Source organism: Balaenoptera ricei, chromosome 5, assembly GCF_028023285.1.
Source record: "Balaenoptera ricei isolate mBalRic1 chromosome 5, mBalRic1.hap2, whole genome shotgun sequence".
Lineage (NCBI taxonomy): Eukaryota > Metazoa > Chordata > Mammalia > Artiodactyla > Balaenopteridae > Balaenoptera > Balaenoptera ricei.
Genome location: NC_082643.1, coordinates 33829784 through 33847439, shown reverse-complemented (window position 1 = coordinate 33847439; position 17656 = coordinate 33829784). Strand labels below are relative to the sequence as shown.

At 37.0% G+C, this 17656-nt stretch overlaps 1 protein-coding gene across 3 annotated transcripts in view; it reads left to right on the top strand.

The window, feature by feature from the left end:
- Positions 1-17656, top strand: part of LRBA (LPS responsive beige-like anchor protein) — a 737360-nt gene that overhangs the window by 524084 nt on the left and 195620 nt on the right. For all 3 annotated transcript variants that reach the window (XM_059922597.1, XM_059922598.1, XM_059922596.1), the window contains exons 43-44: positions 7338-7453; positions 15861-15973. In XM_059922597.1, the coding sequence (XP_059778580.1) occupies positions 7338-7453; positions 15861-15973 (229 nt within the window). The remainder of the gene's footprint in view (positions 1-7337; positions 7454-15860; positions 15974-17656) is intronic.

Sequence of the window (17656 nt, the reverse complement as noted above, 5' to 3'; positions counted from 1 at the left end):
ACCTCTCTTTCCTATGTGCTGACCAGTTGTCTACGTTTAAATAGCACCATCATTAACTGTTTTCTTTCTTAGTAGGTGTTAATACTTCATCAATACAATTTAGTTAACTAATTTAAAAACTAGGAAGAGAGTTAACACTGGGATTTTTCTATTGATTGAAATGTATTAGCAGTAGAAACTTAGAGTTTACTTTTAGCATACCTAATTTTGTATTGATGTTGATTAGTGTTTATTTCAATTTTTTTAGTTAGTATCTTGTTACAAATGCAATTGAGATAGAATCAACAAATAATAGGATATTAGCAGGAGCTGCAGTTATCCTAGGCTGGAGGACTTTCTAAGAGGATGCACTCCCATGCCCCTTGGCAGTAGGACTCAGTTCTGCGCCAAGTCTTCCTCTCCACAGGCTGCTTTTGAGTGACTGTATGACTTTCCCCAGAGCAAGTGATTCTAGAGAGAAGGACAGAAGCCCCAATGTCTTCTTAATGACCTAGCCTTGATAGTCACACGCCATCATTTCTGCTACATCTTATTTGTTACAAGTGAGTTATTAAATATAGCCCAGCCTCCATGGCAGGAGAATCAAGTTCCATCTCTTGAAGAGAAAATATCAAAAAATTCATGGACATGTAACAGGTTACAACTTTTATGTAAACAGGATACATAAAGAGGCCCTTCTGGTTTATTAGCCATAGTTGCTTTACAATCCCAGTAAAGCTTTTGATTCGATAATTTTATAATTTCATGAGGAATTTCAGGGTTCAGGAGGAAGCAGCTCAGAATGGCATAGTAGATTTCCTTATCTTAATAAAAAATTCTACTGATTATCTCTCTTTTGTTTTTAAAGATTTATTTATTTATTGGCTACGTTGGGTCTTTGTTGCTACGCGCGGGTTTTCTCTAGTTGTGGTGAGCAGGGACTACTCTTGTTGTGATGTGCGGGCTTCTTGTTATGGTGGCTTCTCTTCTTGCAGAGCACAGGCTCTAGGTGTGTGGGCTTCAGTAGTTGTGGTGTGTGGGCTCTAGAGCGCAGGCTCAGTAGCTGTGGCACACAGGCTTAGTTGCGCCGCGGCATGTGGGATCTTCTCGGACCAGGGCTTGAACCTGTGTCCCCTGCATTGGCAGGCGGATTCTTAAGCACTGAGCCACCAGGGAAGTCCTTACTGATTATCTCTTTATTTATTTTTTTTTTTTTTTTAAACTTGGGTTTATTTATTTTATTTATTTATTTATGGCTGTGTTGGGTCTTCGTTTCTGTGCGAGGGCTTTCTCTAGTTGTGGCAAACGGGGGCCACTCTTCATCGCGGTGCGCGGGCCTCTCACTATCGCGGCCTCTCTTGTTGCAGAGCACAGGCTCCAGACACGCAGGCTCAGTAGTTGTGGCTCACGGGCCCAGTTGCTCCGCGGCATGTGGGATCTTCCCAGACCAGGGCTCGAACCCGTGTCCCCTGCATTGGCAGGCAGACTCTCAACCACTGCGCCACCAGGGAAGCCCCTATCTCTTTATTTTAAAAAGAGTTTTATGTGTTGTCATACTTAGGAACTCTTTGTAATGTTTTCCCACAGTTAATGAAAGCTGAAAGTCTTAATTTATTAAGTCAGTCAGTTAAATAGATCTTCAGCACTTACAGTGTATCAATCACCCAGTAATGTACAATATAAATATCATCTTGCCCACAAGCATTTAAACAAATATGTAAATGAAAGGAAAAACCGTGTAAGTGAAAGAAGGATGTTTTGGGTATTTTGATAGTGGTTAGTGGAGTGGAGATGGAGTGCTTTGGATAAGATGGTCAGAAATATCTTCCTATGTGACTTTATAGTTTGATTTGAAGGACTGGAATCAGCTAACCTTTGTAAGAGTGAGTAGCATGTGTAAAGGCCCTGAAACTTCCAGTGTATTAAGGAATGTTGGAAGGCAAGTATCACCGGCACTTAGTGATTTCAGGAAGACAGTGTCAGTTTGGAGGCGGGAACTTATTGTAGAAATCGAAGTAAAATGTAGTATCATTGATGAGAGACATCTTTTTTTTGTTGTTTTTTTTTGGGAGTATAATTGCTTTACAATGTTGTGTTAGTTTCTGCTTTACAACAAAGTGAATCAGCTATTTGTAAACATATGTCTCCTCCCTCTTGAGCCTCCCTCCTACCCGCCCCCCCATCCCTCCCCTCTAGGTCATCACAGGAAGAGAGACATCTTGTTTAGAGACTTTAAGGAGATACAATTTGTGTGACTTGGAGATTAGCTAAATTTGGAGGATGATAAAAAGGGGAGGCATCCAGTGTGTCTCCCCAAGTTTCAGCTTGAACTGCTCAGTAGCACAGACTGAGATGGGGAACACTGTAGAAGGAGTACCTGTATGCATCTACCCTCCCATACCCCCCATGGTTGGGGTTGGGGTTGAGGGTGGGGGGCAGAAGTGAATGAACTGAAAAGGAGAAGGTTAGGTTTAGATCTGTTGAAATTGAAACCCCTGAGAGATGTCTAGACTGAAATGTTGAATAGGAAGTTAGATATAAGAAGGTATGGCTAGAGCGCAAATGAAAAGTGTAGTAATTGGGAGTCATTACCATTTAGATGAAATTTGAAGCCTTGAGAGGAAATGAACTCACCTGGGACAGACCGTAGAAGGAGCAGGAGAAACGAGGGCTGCATTCTGAGGAAATGCAACATTTAAATGTTAAGTAAATGAAAGAGAAAAAAAAACAAAACAAAAACAGAAGGGCCTTGAAAAATGGGAAATCCAGGAAAATGTGATGCCAAAGAATGAGACTATTTCAAGAAGGTAAGATTTGATGAAAAATCAGTAAGACATAGACTGAAAAAAGGCTATTGCATGTAGCAACAGCAGTTTTTGGCTGCCAGAGGTTGATTGTTGTGAGTTTGTCTATTCAGTATCAACAAGTTCTAGTTGGCAAGCAGGCCCTTGAATTTTGTTGCAGCCTTTGGGCTATCTCTCTTGGTTCTGGTTTAGGTGTGAGACTTCTGACTTCTCAGTCAATAGGACATGAGTAGGTAGAGATATTTGGATTAAATCCTGACCTACTACTGATGGCAAATGGCAGGAGAATTAATCCTATTATCACTCTTTTACCTGTAGCTCTTGATCTGGAATATTCTCTCTGACACTTTATGAGTACTTGACAGTATAAGCATATACACATCAATACCAGTTATAAGCCATAACAACATACTGAACCAACCCAAAGTTTCTACCTATAATATCATTTTAGTTTTCTCTTCACTAGTTTTGCCCAACCCTATCACTTGATTCAGGCATTTTTTTTTTTTTCTGTAAGGGAACACTAATCAAGGAGTTTAACACATAAATAATCAGAGGTTTTAACAGCTACCAGGAGATCATATTATCTTGCAGTTTGAAGCTTGGTGTGAAGTACATGGATGAGGTTAGGATGAGCAGAGGTTAGGCCATAGGGGGTGACTGGAGTGGTAGGAGGGCTTTTTTCTCCTTTTATTTCTTGCTCCATGGTCTGTGCCAGTTTCTCCCCTACATACCTCCCTGCATTTAGAGTGCCTGGGCTTGGGAGCTCCTTTTTTTTTTGTTTCCAGACATGCTGCTGCAGCTCTTCAGAGTAGCCCTTGGTGCTTTTGGTAACTTCTGCACTCAGCAACTCCTCCTACAATGGTACTGAGAAGGACAGTGATTTGGGTTTCTGTATCCAACAGAGCTATATAACATATCAAAATTTATGGGATGCAGCTAAAATAGTATTCAGGGGGAAATTTTATAGCTTTAAATACCTATATCTGAAATACAGAAATGCCTAACATCAGTAACCTAAGCTTCCATCTTTAGAAACTAGAAAAAGAAGAACAAGCTAAATGGAAAACAAGTAGGAAAAAGTGACTAAAGAAAATTAGAGCAGAAATCAATGAAAAACAGACAAAAACAATAAAGAAGATCAATTAAGCAAAAGCTGATTCCTTGAAAAGCTCAATAAAATTGACATTCTTTTAACTGCCTAACTATGAACAAAAGAGATGGTATGAATTACCAAGGTCAGAAATGAAAGAAGGGACTGCACTGCTCACGATGTAGAAATTAAAAGGATTAGAAGGAAATATCCTGAACAAATTCAGCCTACAAATTAAGACAATTGAGATGAGATGGGTAAATTCCTAGAAAGACAGAATTGTCAAAACTGACTCAAGAAGAAATTAAAATTCTGAATAGGCCTATAACAGGTCCATTGAATTAGTAATTTAAAAATCTTCCCACAAAGAAAAGTCAAAGCCCAGATGGCTTTACTGGTGAATCTTATTAAATAGATAAATTAGAAAAGATATCAATCTTTCATAAGCTCATCTGGAAGACACAGGAAGAAGAAACACTTTCTAGCTCAGTCTGTGAGGCCATCTTCACCCTAATACCAATGCTAGGCAAAGACATCACAAGAAAAAATAAGCTAACAAGAGAAAACTGTAGACTAGTATCCCTAATGAACATGTATTCAAAAATCCTTTACAAAATATTATCAAACCAAATCCAGCAATATACAAAAAGGATTATAAAGTAGCCATGTGGGTTTTATCACAAGAATGCAGATTGGTTTAAATGTGAAAATCAATTAATGTTATGCATGAAGTTAATAGACTACAGGACAAAAAAAAAAAACCCACATGATCATCTTAGTAGACACAGAAAAAGCATTTGACAAAATAAAACACACATTCATGACTAGAAAATCTCAAACAGATAAATAGCAACCATCAAAAACCCACATAACATACACTGTACTTAATGTTGAAAGATTAAATGCTTTTCCCCTAAGGTCAGGAAGGCTAGAATGTCTTCCATTCTCACCACTTCTATCAATATTATATTGATATATAATGTGTGATAAGCCTGTGTGATAAGAAAGGAAGGGAAGGGAAAAATCAAAGGCATCCAGATTGGAAAGGGAAATGTCTTTATTCCCAGATGACAAAAGACGTGTACAATTTTTGCAATGAAAAGTGTAAAACATGGCTGTTAGAAATTAAAGACAGACATCAATAAATGGAGACATTCCATATTCATGGATCAGAAGGTTCAATATGATTAAGATGTCAATTCTTCCTCAATCTATAAGCTTAATACAACCCCTATCAAAATTTAGTACACTTTTTGGGAGAAATAGAGAAGCTGAAATACAATGGATCTAGAATTGCCAAAACAATTTTGAAAAAGAACAACAAAATTACAGAACTTACACTATCTGATTTCAAAACTTACCATAAAACCATAATAATCAAAATGTGTGCTATTTATACAAGGATAGGCACATAAATTAATGAAACTACATTGAGGATACAGAAATAAACCCTTGCATTTATGGTCAGTTGCTTTTTAAGAAACGTGCCTACACAATTCTATGAAGAAAGGGTAATCTTTAAACAAATGGTACTGTAATGACTGGATAGTCACATGCAAGAAAATGAACTTCAACACTTACCACACAATGTTCATAAGAATTAAGGTGGGTCATTGACCTATATTTAAGATCTAAAACTAAAAAATTTCTCAAATAAAATATAGGATAAAAACTTTATCATCTTGCATTAGGCAAAGAGTTCACATGTGACACCCAAAAGCATAATTCATAAAAGACAAAAATTGAGAAGATGGATTTAATCAAAATTTAAAATGTTTGTGCTTTAAATATATCACTAAGTATGTGAAAAGATAAGCCACAGACTGAGAAAATATTTGCACATCATGTATTTGATAGACTTGTATCCAAAATGTATGATGACCTTTGACAACTCAATAATAGGACAGAAGCAACCCAATTAAGGTAAAAAAGATCTGAATAGTAATTTCCTCAAAGAAAATAAACAAATGGCTAATTAACACATGAAAAGATGTTCAACAATGTACATTAAAATTATAATAAGATACCATTTTACACTCACTAGAATGGCTATAATAAAAATTTCATACAATAGCAAGTATTGGCAGAGATGTGGAAAATTTGGAACATCATACATTGTTTGTTGGAATGTATAATGGAAGACAATTTGGCAGTTTCTCAAAAAGATAAATATTAAGTCAACAGACAACCTGGCAATTTCACTCCTAGGCATCTACCCAAAAGAAATGCAACCATATGTTCATCAACGATGTGTACGTGAATGTTCTGAATAGCATTTTTCATAATACCTAAAAACTGGAATAATTTAAATGTCTATCAACTGGTGAACGGATTTCAAAAATGTGGTATATTCTGTATTCATACAATGGAATACTATTTACAATCAAAAGAAATGAACTGCTTATGCATGCTGCCACATTGATGAACCTCAAAACATTACGGTTAGTAGAAGAAGACTGATGCAGAAGATTACATGATATATGATTCCATTTATCTGAAATGTTCAGAAACGGCTAGTTATAGAGACAGAAGGCAGATTGATAGTTGCCTAGAGCTGGGGATAGGAATAGGAATTAACTCTAAATAGGCACAAGGGAAGTTTTAGCGTTGATTAAAATGTTCCAAAATACAATGTGGTGATAATTGCGCAACTCTAGAAATTTACTTTAAAAAATCATTGAATAGTACACTTACAAGGGTAAATTTTGTGTTACGTAAATTATACCTTTGGAAATAAAGCTTGAAAAAAATACGTATCTTGTCCTTAGTAGTAGGAAGAACTGTGACAGCATACTTCTCTGAGATTCTGGGCTCTGAATGTAGTAATTAATCCTGTCACCTATTTCCCACTGCTACTTAGTATTGGTCAGTTATATCCTTTGTTATTTACATTACGTTAAGAAAACAGAAAACTTGGTCTACTGTTAGGCTGTATAAAAGAATAATAGTTTCCCTTACCTTTATCCGAACCCACGAATAGACACCTGAGGGATTGGGATCCTCTTTCCCCTATTACAATGGGTATACAAACATAATGTTTAAATTTATATTGTACAAATATGCTGTCTTTAAGAGATGACTATTTAAACTGATAAAGATGTGAATACAATTTTGTGTGTGTTTCTCAGTTACTATAATTACTTTTGTATCAGTAAGGCAGTGAATTATTAATCATACCGTTATTAATCAACATTTATGGAGCCTAGATATTATAATGGCTTTGTAATGACAGCTTACCTTGATGAATAGAATATGGGTAATAGACCTGTGACTCATCCAAATCATTCGTTTAACCATTAATTATAGGTTGAAACATCTCTAGCATTCGTTAGTATAACATGAATAGAACGTCTCAGAATAATACAGATGCCATTTTGAATGAGCACAGAAGTCATGATTTATTACTGATCTAATTAATCTTAAGTTAAATTTGATTCTATATCAAATTCTTTTTCTTGCAGGCGTATCTCATTAGCTAGTCCTCGTCAACTTTTTAAAGCTTCTAATATGACCCAGCGATGGCAACACAGGGAGATTTCAAATTTTGAGTACTTGATGTTTCTCAACACAATAGCAGGTAATTTAAGCTCACATGTTGATGTATTTCAAATGATAAATTATTAATAGTGATATGATTAGATTATTTTGAGTATTTGTATAAATAGAGTCGTTCCATGTAAAGCTGAAGGTGTAAGCAAGCATACAAAGATGGGAAGAAATGAATTATAGCTAGAGAACAATTAATGGTATAGTATGTGTGTTTGTGTTTGCGTGTACATAAAATATATATTCATAAAGGTGTAATGAAAAAGAAAACTAGAAAGGTAGTCTGGAGACATTGTGGAAGATTTTTTTTGTCAGTTTGAGGAATTGGCAGTCAATTCACAGGGAAACTTTTGAAAGTTTTTGAACAAATGAGTAATATCAGAACTGTATGAAAAGTTGGAAGCAGTATGAAGGATAAATTATGGTGCAGAGAGTCTAGGTAGAGAGCAGAAGTTAGGAAGCAATTACATATAAAAAGTAATGAGGGCCTGCATTAGAGAGGTGACAGTAGGAATTAAAACAAAGGATTAGATAACACAAGAATAGGGCTTCCCTGGTGGCACAGTGGTTGAGAATCTGCCTGCCAATGCAAGGGACACGGGTTCGATCCCTGGTCCAGGAAGATCCCACATGCCGCGGAGCAACTAAGCCCATGTGCCACAACTACTGAGCCTGTGCTCTAGAGCCCATGAGCCACAACTACTGAGGCTGTGTACCGCAACTACTGAAGCCCACCTGCCTAGAGCCCGTGCTCCACAACAAGAGAAGCCACCACAGTGAGAAGCCCACACACTGCAACAAAGAGTAGGCCCTGTTCACCGCAACCAGAGAAAGCCCGCACACAGCAACAAAGATCCAATGCAGCCAAAAATAAATTAATTAAATTAATTAATTAAACAAACAAACAAAGAAAGATAACACAAGAATTTACAAGGTGCAAACCATTTGCCATGCAGCTAACTGAATGTTGGGAGTAAATGAGAAAAAAGTGTCAGAAAAGACTTCCAGGCTTCTGCTCTAAATCATGAAGAAAATGGTGGTGCCATTAAAGGAAAAAGAAGTCAAAAAATTGATCTAGAGAAAGATGATTTTACTGTGCTAGCAAGACATCCAAGATAAGATACCAAAAAGAATTGTTGGAGTATAGGTTAAGTTGAGGGTATTTGGAGCTTAGAGATAGGACATTGGATTTCATCTGCATAGAGAGGAAATCACCAAGAGAGAGAGTTGAGATTACCAAGCCAGGTGATATAGAAAGCAGTGAGGTAAGGTCTGGGGAATGCTCTTGAGCATAACAAAAAGAAAGAGGGAAAGTTATTAAAGAAGAGAAGAGAATGACTGACCCCAGAGTTTATAGACTTAGTAGGAGGAGAACTAAGGTGAAGCAAATGTCTTGAGATACAAGGGGAAAGGGAGAAAGGCCTTGGCCGCTGTATTAGATGTGATGGAGAGGTAAGGGAGAATTAAGAGTGAGTACAGGCCATGCCTTTGGCTTTAACATCTCAGGACTTATGGGTTACTTTACAGGGGTTTGTTTTCTTTCTTTTTTAATATTTATTTATTTGGTTGTGCCAGGTCTTAGTTGTGGCAGGCTGGCTGCTTAGTTGTTGCATGAGAACTCTTAGTTGCAGCATGAATATGGGATCTAGTTCCCTGACCAGGGATCGAACCCAGGCCCCCTGCATTGGGAGCGCTGAGTCTTATCCACTACGCCACCAGGGAAGTCCCTAAGGGTTTATTTGCAAAACAAGCAAAAAAGTTTGATTATAAGGACTGAATGGTTCAAGATTAAATGAGAACAGTAGATGTAGATTACAGTTTTCTTGTGTAATAGTAAAGAGAGGGTGAGTTAAGGCAGCGGAGAGTAACTATGAAAGAGGAAGAGAGAGGAAAAGTAACAATTCACATTATGAGGGAGACCTGTTCAAGAGCTCAGGTGGAAGAATCACACCTCCCAGAGAATAAAGACACTATTGGAGAAGTGGAGAAGAGAGGGTGTAGTACGAAGAATTGGAAGTTCAGGGCTTACACTGAAAAAGTCTAAAATTCATCAGTTAGGAAGATACTCATCTGAGGGTCCATTGAGGGAATGGAATAAAGAAAGTTTGAACAGTTATGTGGAATTTAGTAGGGATTGTATAACTAGAGACTGAAAGGATTTTTAAGTAATAATGAGAGACAGGAAACTTATGCAACAAGTTTAAATGGACATGTTTTGTACATGATAAATCAATTAACACCTAGATTGAATGCAGTGTAATAATTATGGACAGCATTTATGAAATGGTCTACTCTCAACTTCTAGTGTGCCTATAGTGTCTTTTAAATATATCCCCTGGATATTCTCTTTAAAGAATAGAACCAATAATTTGCTTTGGATGGTTTTTACATACACTAGAGGCTGGGGTGGAGTCTCATGTTATTTAATATTTCTTTTACAGTGTTATCTGTGATACAAATAGGTTCTCATGATATCATGACACATTTCCCAAAAGACAGTCACTAGGCATTCAGTAGCTAAATATTGAATTTAACTTAATTAATAAAAGTCTGTTTACAGTGAGCAGATGCGTACTCTTTTTTTCGTAGGTACAATAAACTTGATTATTTAAGCAGATAGGCTAAGAAGAGGATTTTACTATTTACTAACATCTCAATCAGGAAAATGTGAGAGAATGGAGACATCAAGATAGACTGCTTTTTGCTGTTAAGTTTGGTTATTTTCTTCTGGGAGAAGTTAAAATTGACAGAAATATGTAATGACATAAATACTTCTGAATTAAAATTGTCCTAGTTATTCATGTTTTCTAAGACTATTTCCAGATCAATCAAGGAAGAACTCTGTTACTCTAATAGACCTCACGCCCTTGATGAATACAGTGAAATAAAATGTTAAAAGCATCAAATCAGGTTGTAGTCCTTGCTCTGCTCCGTCCAATCGGGGGACTATTTACCGTCTGCTCCTGGGTCTCTCAGGCAGCCACTCTCATGGGCACATGCCCAGGACCTGCTCCTGCCCCACGCTCCCTCCCTCTGCCTTTCACTTCCCAGCTGCCAAGATCTTGGAAGCTTTGAAGCTCAGCAGAGAAGGCAAATTCATTGACAACAGTCTGTAAAGTGTCAAGCAATATCCAGATATTACCTGCACTCTGCCTGTCCCCTGCCTGAACCTGGGATTCTTCCACAGAGTGAGTGGTTCTGGGTCCCACATTGTCATTGCTCATTTGGTTGATGAAGACATATTGACAAAGTTGTTGTTGGTTATACCCTTTTGCATTCTCACTAGCAATGCAAAAGAGGGACTGTTTCTCCACACCCTTGCCAACAGAGTATATTGTCAAGCTTTTGAACGTTTGCTAATCTGGTACCTCAGGACTGCCTGCTTGCTAAGACCCTCTGTAAAAGCTCCATGCACCCTGCTATTGAGCGCTCTGAGGAGGTAACAGTATTCAGAGAGGGTCTTGGTGCTCCAACTGGGTGTCAAGCCTGTGCCTCTGAGGTGGGAGAGCCAAGTTCAGGACATTGGTCCACCAGAGACCTCCCGGCTCCATGTGATACGAAACGGCGAAAGCTCTCCCAGAGATCTCCATCTCAAAGCTAAGACCCAGCTCCACCCAACAACAAGCAAGCTACAGTGCTGGACACCCCATGCCAAACAACTAGCAAGACAGGAACACAACCCCATCCATTAGCAGAGAGGCTGTCTAAAATCATAAGGTCACAGACACCCCAAAACACACCACCGGTCGGGGTTCTGCCCACCAGAAAGACAGGATTCAGCCTCATCCACCAGAACACAGGCACTAGTCCCTTCCACCAGGAAGCCTACACAACCCACTGAACCAACCTTAGCCACTGGGGGCAGACACCAAAAACAACAGGAACTATGAACCTGCAGCCTGCAAAAAGGAGACCCCAAACACAGTAAGTTAAGCAAAATGAGAAGACAGAGAAACACACAGCAGATGAAGGAGCAAGGTAAAAACCCACCAGACCAAACAAATGAAGAGGAAATAGGCAGTCTACCTGAAAAAGAATTCAGAGTAATGATAGTAAAGATGACCCAAAATCTTGAAAATAGAATGGAGAAAATACAAGAAACGTTTAACAAGGACCTAGAAGAACTAAAGAGCAAACAGACAATGATGAACAACACAATAAATGAAATAAAAAATTCTCTAGAAGGAATCAATAGCAGAATAACTGAGGAAGAAGAATGGATAAGTGATGTAGAAGATAAAATAGTGGAAATAACTACTGCAGAGCAGAATAAAGAAAAAAGAATGAAAAGAATTGAGACAGTCTTAGAGACCTCTGGGACAACATTAAACATACCAACATTCGACCTATAGGGGTCCTGGAAGAAAAAGAGAAAAAGAAAGGGACTGAGAAAATATTTGAAGAGATATTTGAAGTTGAAAACTTCCTAATATGGGAAAAGAAATAGTCAATCAAGTCCAGGAAGCACAGAGAGTCCCATACAGGATAAATCCAAGGAGAAACACACCAAGACACATATTAATCAAACTATCAAAAATTAAATACAAAGAAAAAATATTATAATTGGCAAGGGACAAACAACAAATAACATACAAGGGAATCCCCATGAAGTTAACAGCTGATCTTTCAGCAGAAACTCTGCAGCTGGAAGGGAGTGGCAAGACATATTTAAAGTGATGAAAGGGAAAAACCTACAACCAAGATTACTCTACCCAGCAAGGATCTCATTCAGATTCGACGGAGATTTTAAAACCTTTACAGAGAAGCAAAAGCTAAGAGAATTCAGCACCACCAAACTAGCTTTACAACAAATGCTAAAGGAACTTCTCTAGGCAGGAAACAAAAGAGAAGGAAAAGACCTAAAATAACAAACCCAAAACAATTAAGAAAATGGTAATAGGAACATACATATAGATAACTACCTTAAATGTAAATGGATTAAATGCTCCCACCAAAAGACATAGACTGGCTGAATGGATACAAAAAGAAGACCTGTATATATGCTGCCTACAAGAGACCCACTTCAGACCTAGGGACACATAAAGACTGAAAGTGAGGGGGTGGAAAAAGATATTCCATGCAAATGGAAATCAAAAGAAAGCTGGAGTAGCAATTCTCATATCAGACAAAATAGACTTTAAAATAAAGACTATCACAAGAGACAGAGAAGGACACTACATAATGATCAAGGGATCAATCCAAGAAGAAGATAAAACAATTGTAAATACTTATGCACCCAACATAGGAGCACCTCAATACATAAAGCAAATGCTAACAGCCATACAAGGGAAATCGACAACACAATCATAGTAGGGGAATTGAACACCCCACTTTCACTGATGGACAGATCATCCAAAGTGAAAATAAATAAGGAAACACAAGAGTTAAATGATACATGAAACAAGATGGACTTAATTGATATTTATAGGACATTCCATCCAAAAACAACAGAATACACTTTCTTCTCAAATGCTCATAGAAGATTCTCCAGGATAGATCATATCTTGGGTCACAGATCAAGCCTTGGTAAATTTAAGAAAATTGAAATCATATCACATATCTTTTCCAACCACAATACTATGAGACTAGATATCAATTACAGGAAAAAAGTCTGTAAAAATTACAAACACATGGAGGCTAAACAATACAGTACTTAATAACCAAGAGATCACTGAAGAAATCAAAGAGGAAATCAAAAAATACCTAGAAACAAATGACAATGAAAACACGACGACCCAAAACCTATGGGATGCAGCAAAAGCAGTTCTAAGAGGGAAGTTTATAGCAATAAAATCCTACCTGAAAGAATCAGGCTCCCTGACTTCAGACTATATTACAAAGCTACAGTAATCAAGACAGTATGGTACTGGCACAAACACAGAAATACAGATTAATGGAACAGGATTGAAAGCCCAGAGATAAACCCATGCACATATGGTCACCTTATCTTTGATAAAGGAGGCAAGCATATACAGTGGAGAAAAGACAGCCTCTTCAATAAGTGGTTCTGGGAAAACTGGACAGCTACATGTAAAAGAATGAAATTAGAACACTCCTTAACACCATACACAAAAATAAACTCAAAATGGTTTAAAAACCAAAATGTAAGGCCAGACGCTATAAAACTCTTAGCGGAAAACATAGGCTGAACACTCTATGACATGAATCACAGCAAGATCCTTTTAGACCCACCTCCTAGAGAAATGGAAATAAAAAGAAAAATAAACAAATGGGACCTAATGAAACTTAAAAGCTTTTTCACAGCAAAGGAAACCATAAACAAGATGAAAAGACAACCCTCAGAATGGGAGAAAATATTTGCAAATGAAGCAACTGACAAGGGATTAATCTCCAAAATTTACAAGCAGCTCATGCAGCTCAATATCAAAAAAAACAAACAACCCAATCCAAAACTGTGCAGAAAACCTAAATAGACATTTCTCCAAAGAAGATATACCAATTGCCAACAAACACGTGAAAGGATGCTCAACATCACTAACCATTAGAGAAATGCAAATCAAAACTACAGTGAGGTATCACCTCACACCAGTCAGAATGGCCATCATCCAAAAACCTACAAACAATAAATGCTGGAGAGGGTGTGGAGAAAAGGGAACCCTCTTGCACTGTTGGTGGGAATGTAAATTGATACAGCCACTATGGAGAACAGTATGGAAGTTCCTTAAAAAACTAAAAATAGAGCTACCATATGATGCAGCAATCCCAGTACTGGGCATATACCCTGAGAAAACCATAATTCAGAAAGAGTCATGTACCACAATGTTCATTGCAGCTCTATTTACAATAGCCAGGACATGGAAGCAACCTAAGTGTCCATTGACAGATGAATGGATAAAGAAGTTGTGGCACATATATACAATGGGTTATTACTCAGCCATAAAAAGAAACGAAATTGAGTTATTTGTAGTGAGGTGGCTGGACCTAGAGTCTGTCATACAGAGTGAAGTTAAGTCAGAAAGAGAAATACAAATACCATATCCTAACACATATATATGGAATCTAAAAAAAAAAAAAAGGTTCTGAAGAACCTAGGGGCAAGACAGGAATAAAGATGCAGACGAGGGGAATGGACTTGAGGACACAGGGAGAGGGAAGGGTAAGCTGGGACGAAGTGAGAGAGTGGCATGGACATATATACACTACCAAATGTAAAATAGATAGCTACTGGGAAGCAGCCACATAGCACAGGGAGATCAGCTCGGTGCTTTGTGACCACCTAGAGGGGTGGGATAGGGAGGGTGGGAGGGAGATGCAAGAGGGAGAAGATGTGGAGATATATGTATATGTATAGCTGATTCACTTTGTTATAAAGCGGAAACTAACACACCATTGTAAAGCAATTATACTCCAATAAAGATGTTTAAAAAAAAAAACAAAACATCAAATGATAAGGGAGGCTTAGATACCAAGAATTTGTGTGGAGAGCTACTGTAATACTCAGCCCTATATTGATATGATATCTGTATATATTTGAGAACGGGAAAAGAATGGCGATGATAGAATACACTATAAGAAAGGAATTCAACCAATATTAATATCCTTGTTTGCCTTGTATTTTAGCCATAAAAGTCTGTTCACATTAAATCTAAGTAAAAATAGGTTATAGACTAGTAAAATGGTGGAGTCAAACGCCAACATTTTTACTCCAGAAACAATGATGTCATCTACCGTGCTGCCTCCCTAAAGTGGTGATATCCAGAAAACTGCTGTTTCTACATGGATGGGCTACGTCATCCTTTGTTTTATTCATATTTTTAGTAGACCTGAATGTGTCGTTGAATGTCATTAGTTTAGCAGAATCATAGAAGAGTATGTGGCAGCATTTGGGAATGAAGTAAGCAACATCTATGATACTGTGCATTATGTTCAAAGGAGCATAGAATTTGAAAGCTGTCACAGAAATTTCAGAGTTATTAAGAACATCCTGGTCATTTTACAGTTGACTGTGAATGCCCATAGGGGTGAAGTCACTTGAACTTAGTTGATTGGTTGGTTGGTTAATTAATGGCAAAGAAAGGATTCTGGTGTTGAAGAACTCTGTGAGATTGCAAATTGTTTTTTAAATTCCTAATGAGGATTATTTTATTTGGTGCAGGCTTTCAACTAATAAAAAATAATTGTGTAATTTATAAGATGTGGGTACAGAGTATCTGGATTTGAATGTAGTTTGACCATTACTAGTTGCATGATTTGGGGCAAGTTACATAAACTTTTGTGCCTCGGTTTTTTTATCTGTAAAATGGGGGTGATCCCAATTTCATAGGGTTATTGTGAGAATTAAATGAAATTGTGAATGGATAGCACTGGGAACAATGTCTGGCACTCAGAAATTGTTGTTCTTGTTACTTTTAGTATATTCCTGAATGTCTATCATTTCATTCTTCTAAATTAAGAATGACTTTTTTTTCCTCTTCCAGGACGGAGTTACAATGACTTAAATCAGTACCCAGTGTTTCCCTGGGTCATTACTAATTATGAATCAGAAGAACTGGATCTTACTTTGCCAAGTAACTTCAGAGATTTGTCCAAGGTAATTTCTTAATAATCATCTGAAATATCACTATCTTGAATATAAAAATATTCAAGTGATTATCTTTATTTTTCACATCACATTTAGAAAATATTTTTAATATTATTATAACTAATATATTTGTTTTTTAAATGTATTTTCATTATTCTCAAATTTAAAATAGAAAAATTTAATATGCCTGGTAACCTTGATAACAACTAAAAATATTAACAGTTATATTTTTTTCTCCATATACATTTAAGAAGATATTATTCCCAAATATCAGCTTCTTCTAAGGGTGTCAGTACTTGATAAAAGATACGAAGAACATCATGGAAACTTCTTACCAGCACTCTTGTAAAAAGACAAGTAACCCCACACTGCTCTGTGTCTCCTAAGTGATTTTCCTCTACCTCTTGCCCTTCTCTGAGCCATTCCTCACTACAACAGAGTGGATCCTCTTTAAATGTAATTTTGAATTCCATAAATTCAGCGCTTAAACCTTTCTTGACTTATCATTGCATGCAGAATGGATCCTTCCCAACTCCACAGTTTGCTTTCTCTGCCTTGAATGTTCATCTCCCTGCTCTGTGAGTGGCTGACTGTCTCAGTCCTTTAGGAACAACACCTCCTCATAGAGACCATTACTGATTCCTTCCTTCCTCTCTTTCAGAGCACCTAAAATATCCTGCATTTTTACATATCTTTCTACCTACTTGTTTTGGTTCTTCTTGTGTGCTCCACTAAAGTTCATAAAGATAGAGTTCTCGTTTACCATTATTTCTCCCTTGCCTAGTATAGGACCTGCCATTCAATAAATGTGTTAAATGAATTAAATAATAAAATATACATGACATTTCCCCCAAGTTCTAAAAAATTAATTTTAACTGTGTTAAAATTAATCAGTCTGTTTTTAATTTTAAAATGTGAAACATGTAAATAACAAAAACTACCTCTAATTTACCGCATATCAGTAAGGAATAACTACATTTTATACACACACACACATACACACACACACACTGGGTTTTCTATAAGTATTTTCACATATCATCAGGCATTCTTTAAGAATTTTCCTTTTCTGTCCTGAATTATCAACAAACAGAATATCCTGAATCCTTTTTCACTTTTAAAGGAGAGTTTTCATTTTCAAAAGAAAGCCTTGTTTGCACATTACCTATCGGATATGGGATTAATATGTAGAATATATAGAGAACTCCTAAAACTCAACAACAAAAACCGAACAACCTGATTCAAAAACAGGTGAAGAATTTGAATAGACAATTCTCCAAAGAAGTTATACAAATGGCCAATGAGCAGATGAAAAGGTGTTCAACATTACTAATTGTTAGGAAAATGTATATCAAAACCAAATGAGATAACCACTTCACAGCCAGTAGGATGGCTTTAATTAAAAAAAAAAAATCATAAAATAACAAGTATTGGTGAAGATGTGGAGAAATTAGAGCCCTTGTGGACTGCTGGTGGGACTGTACAATGGTGAAGCTGACATGGAAAAAAGTATGGCAGTTCCTTCAAAATAAAAAATAGAATTACCCTAAGATCCAGCCATTCTACTTTTGAATATATACCCAAGAGAAATAAAAGCAGAGACTCGAAGAGGTATTTGTATACCAATTTTCATATTCATAATAGTATTATTTACAGTAACCAAAAGATGGAAGCAATCCAAGTATCCACTGT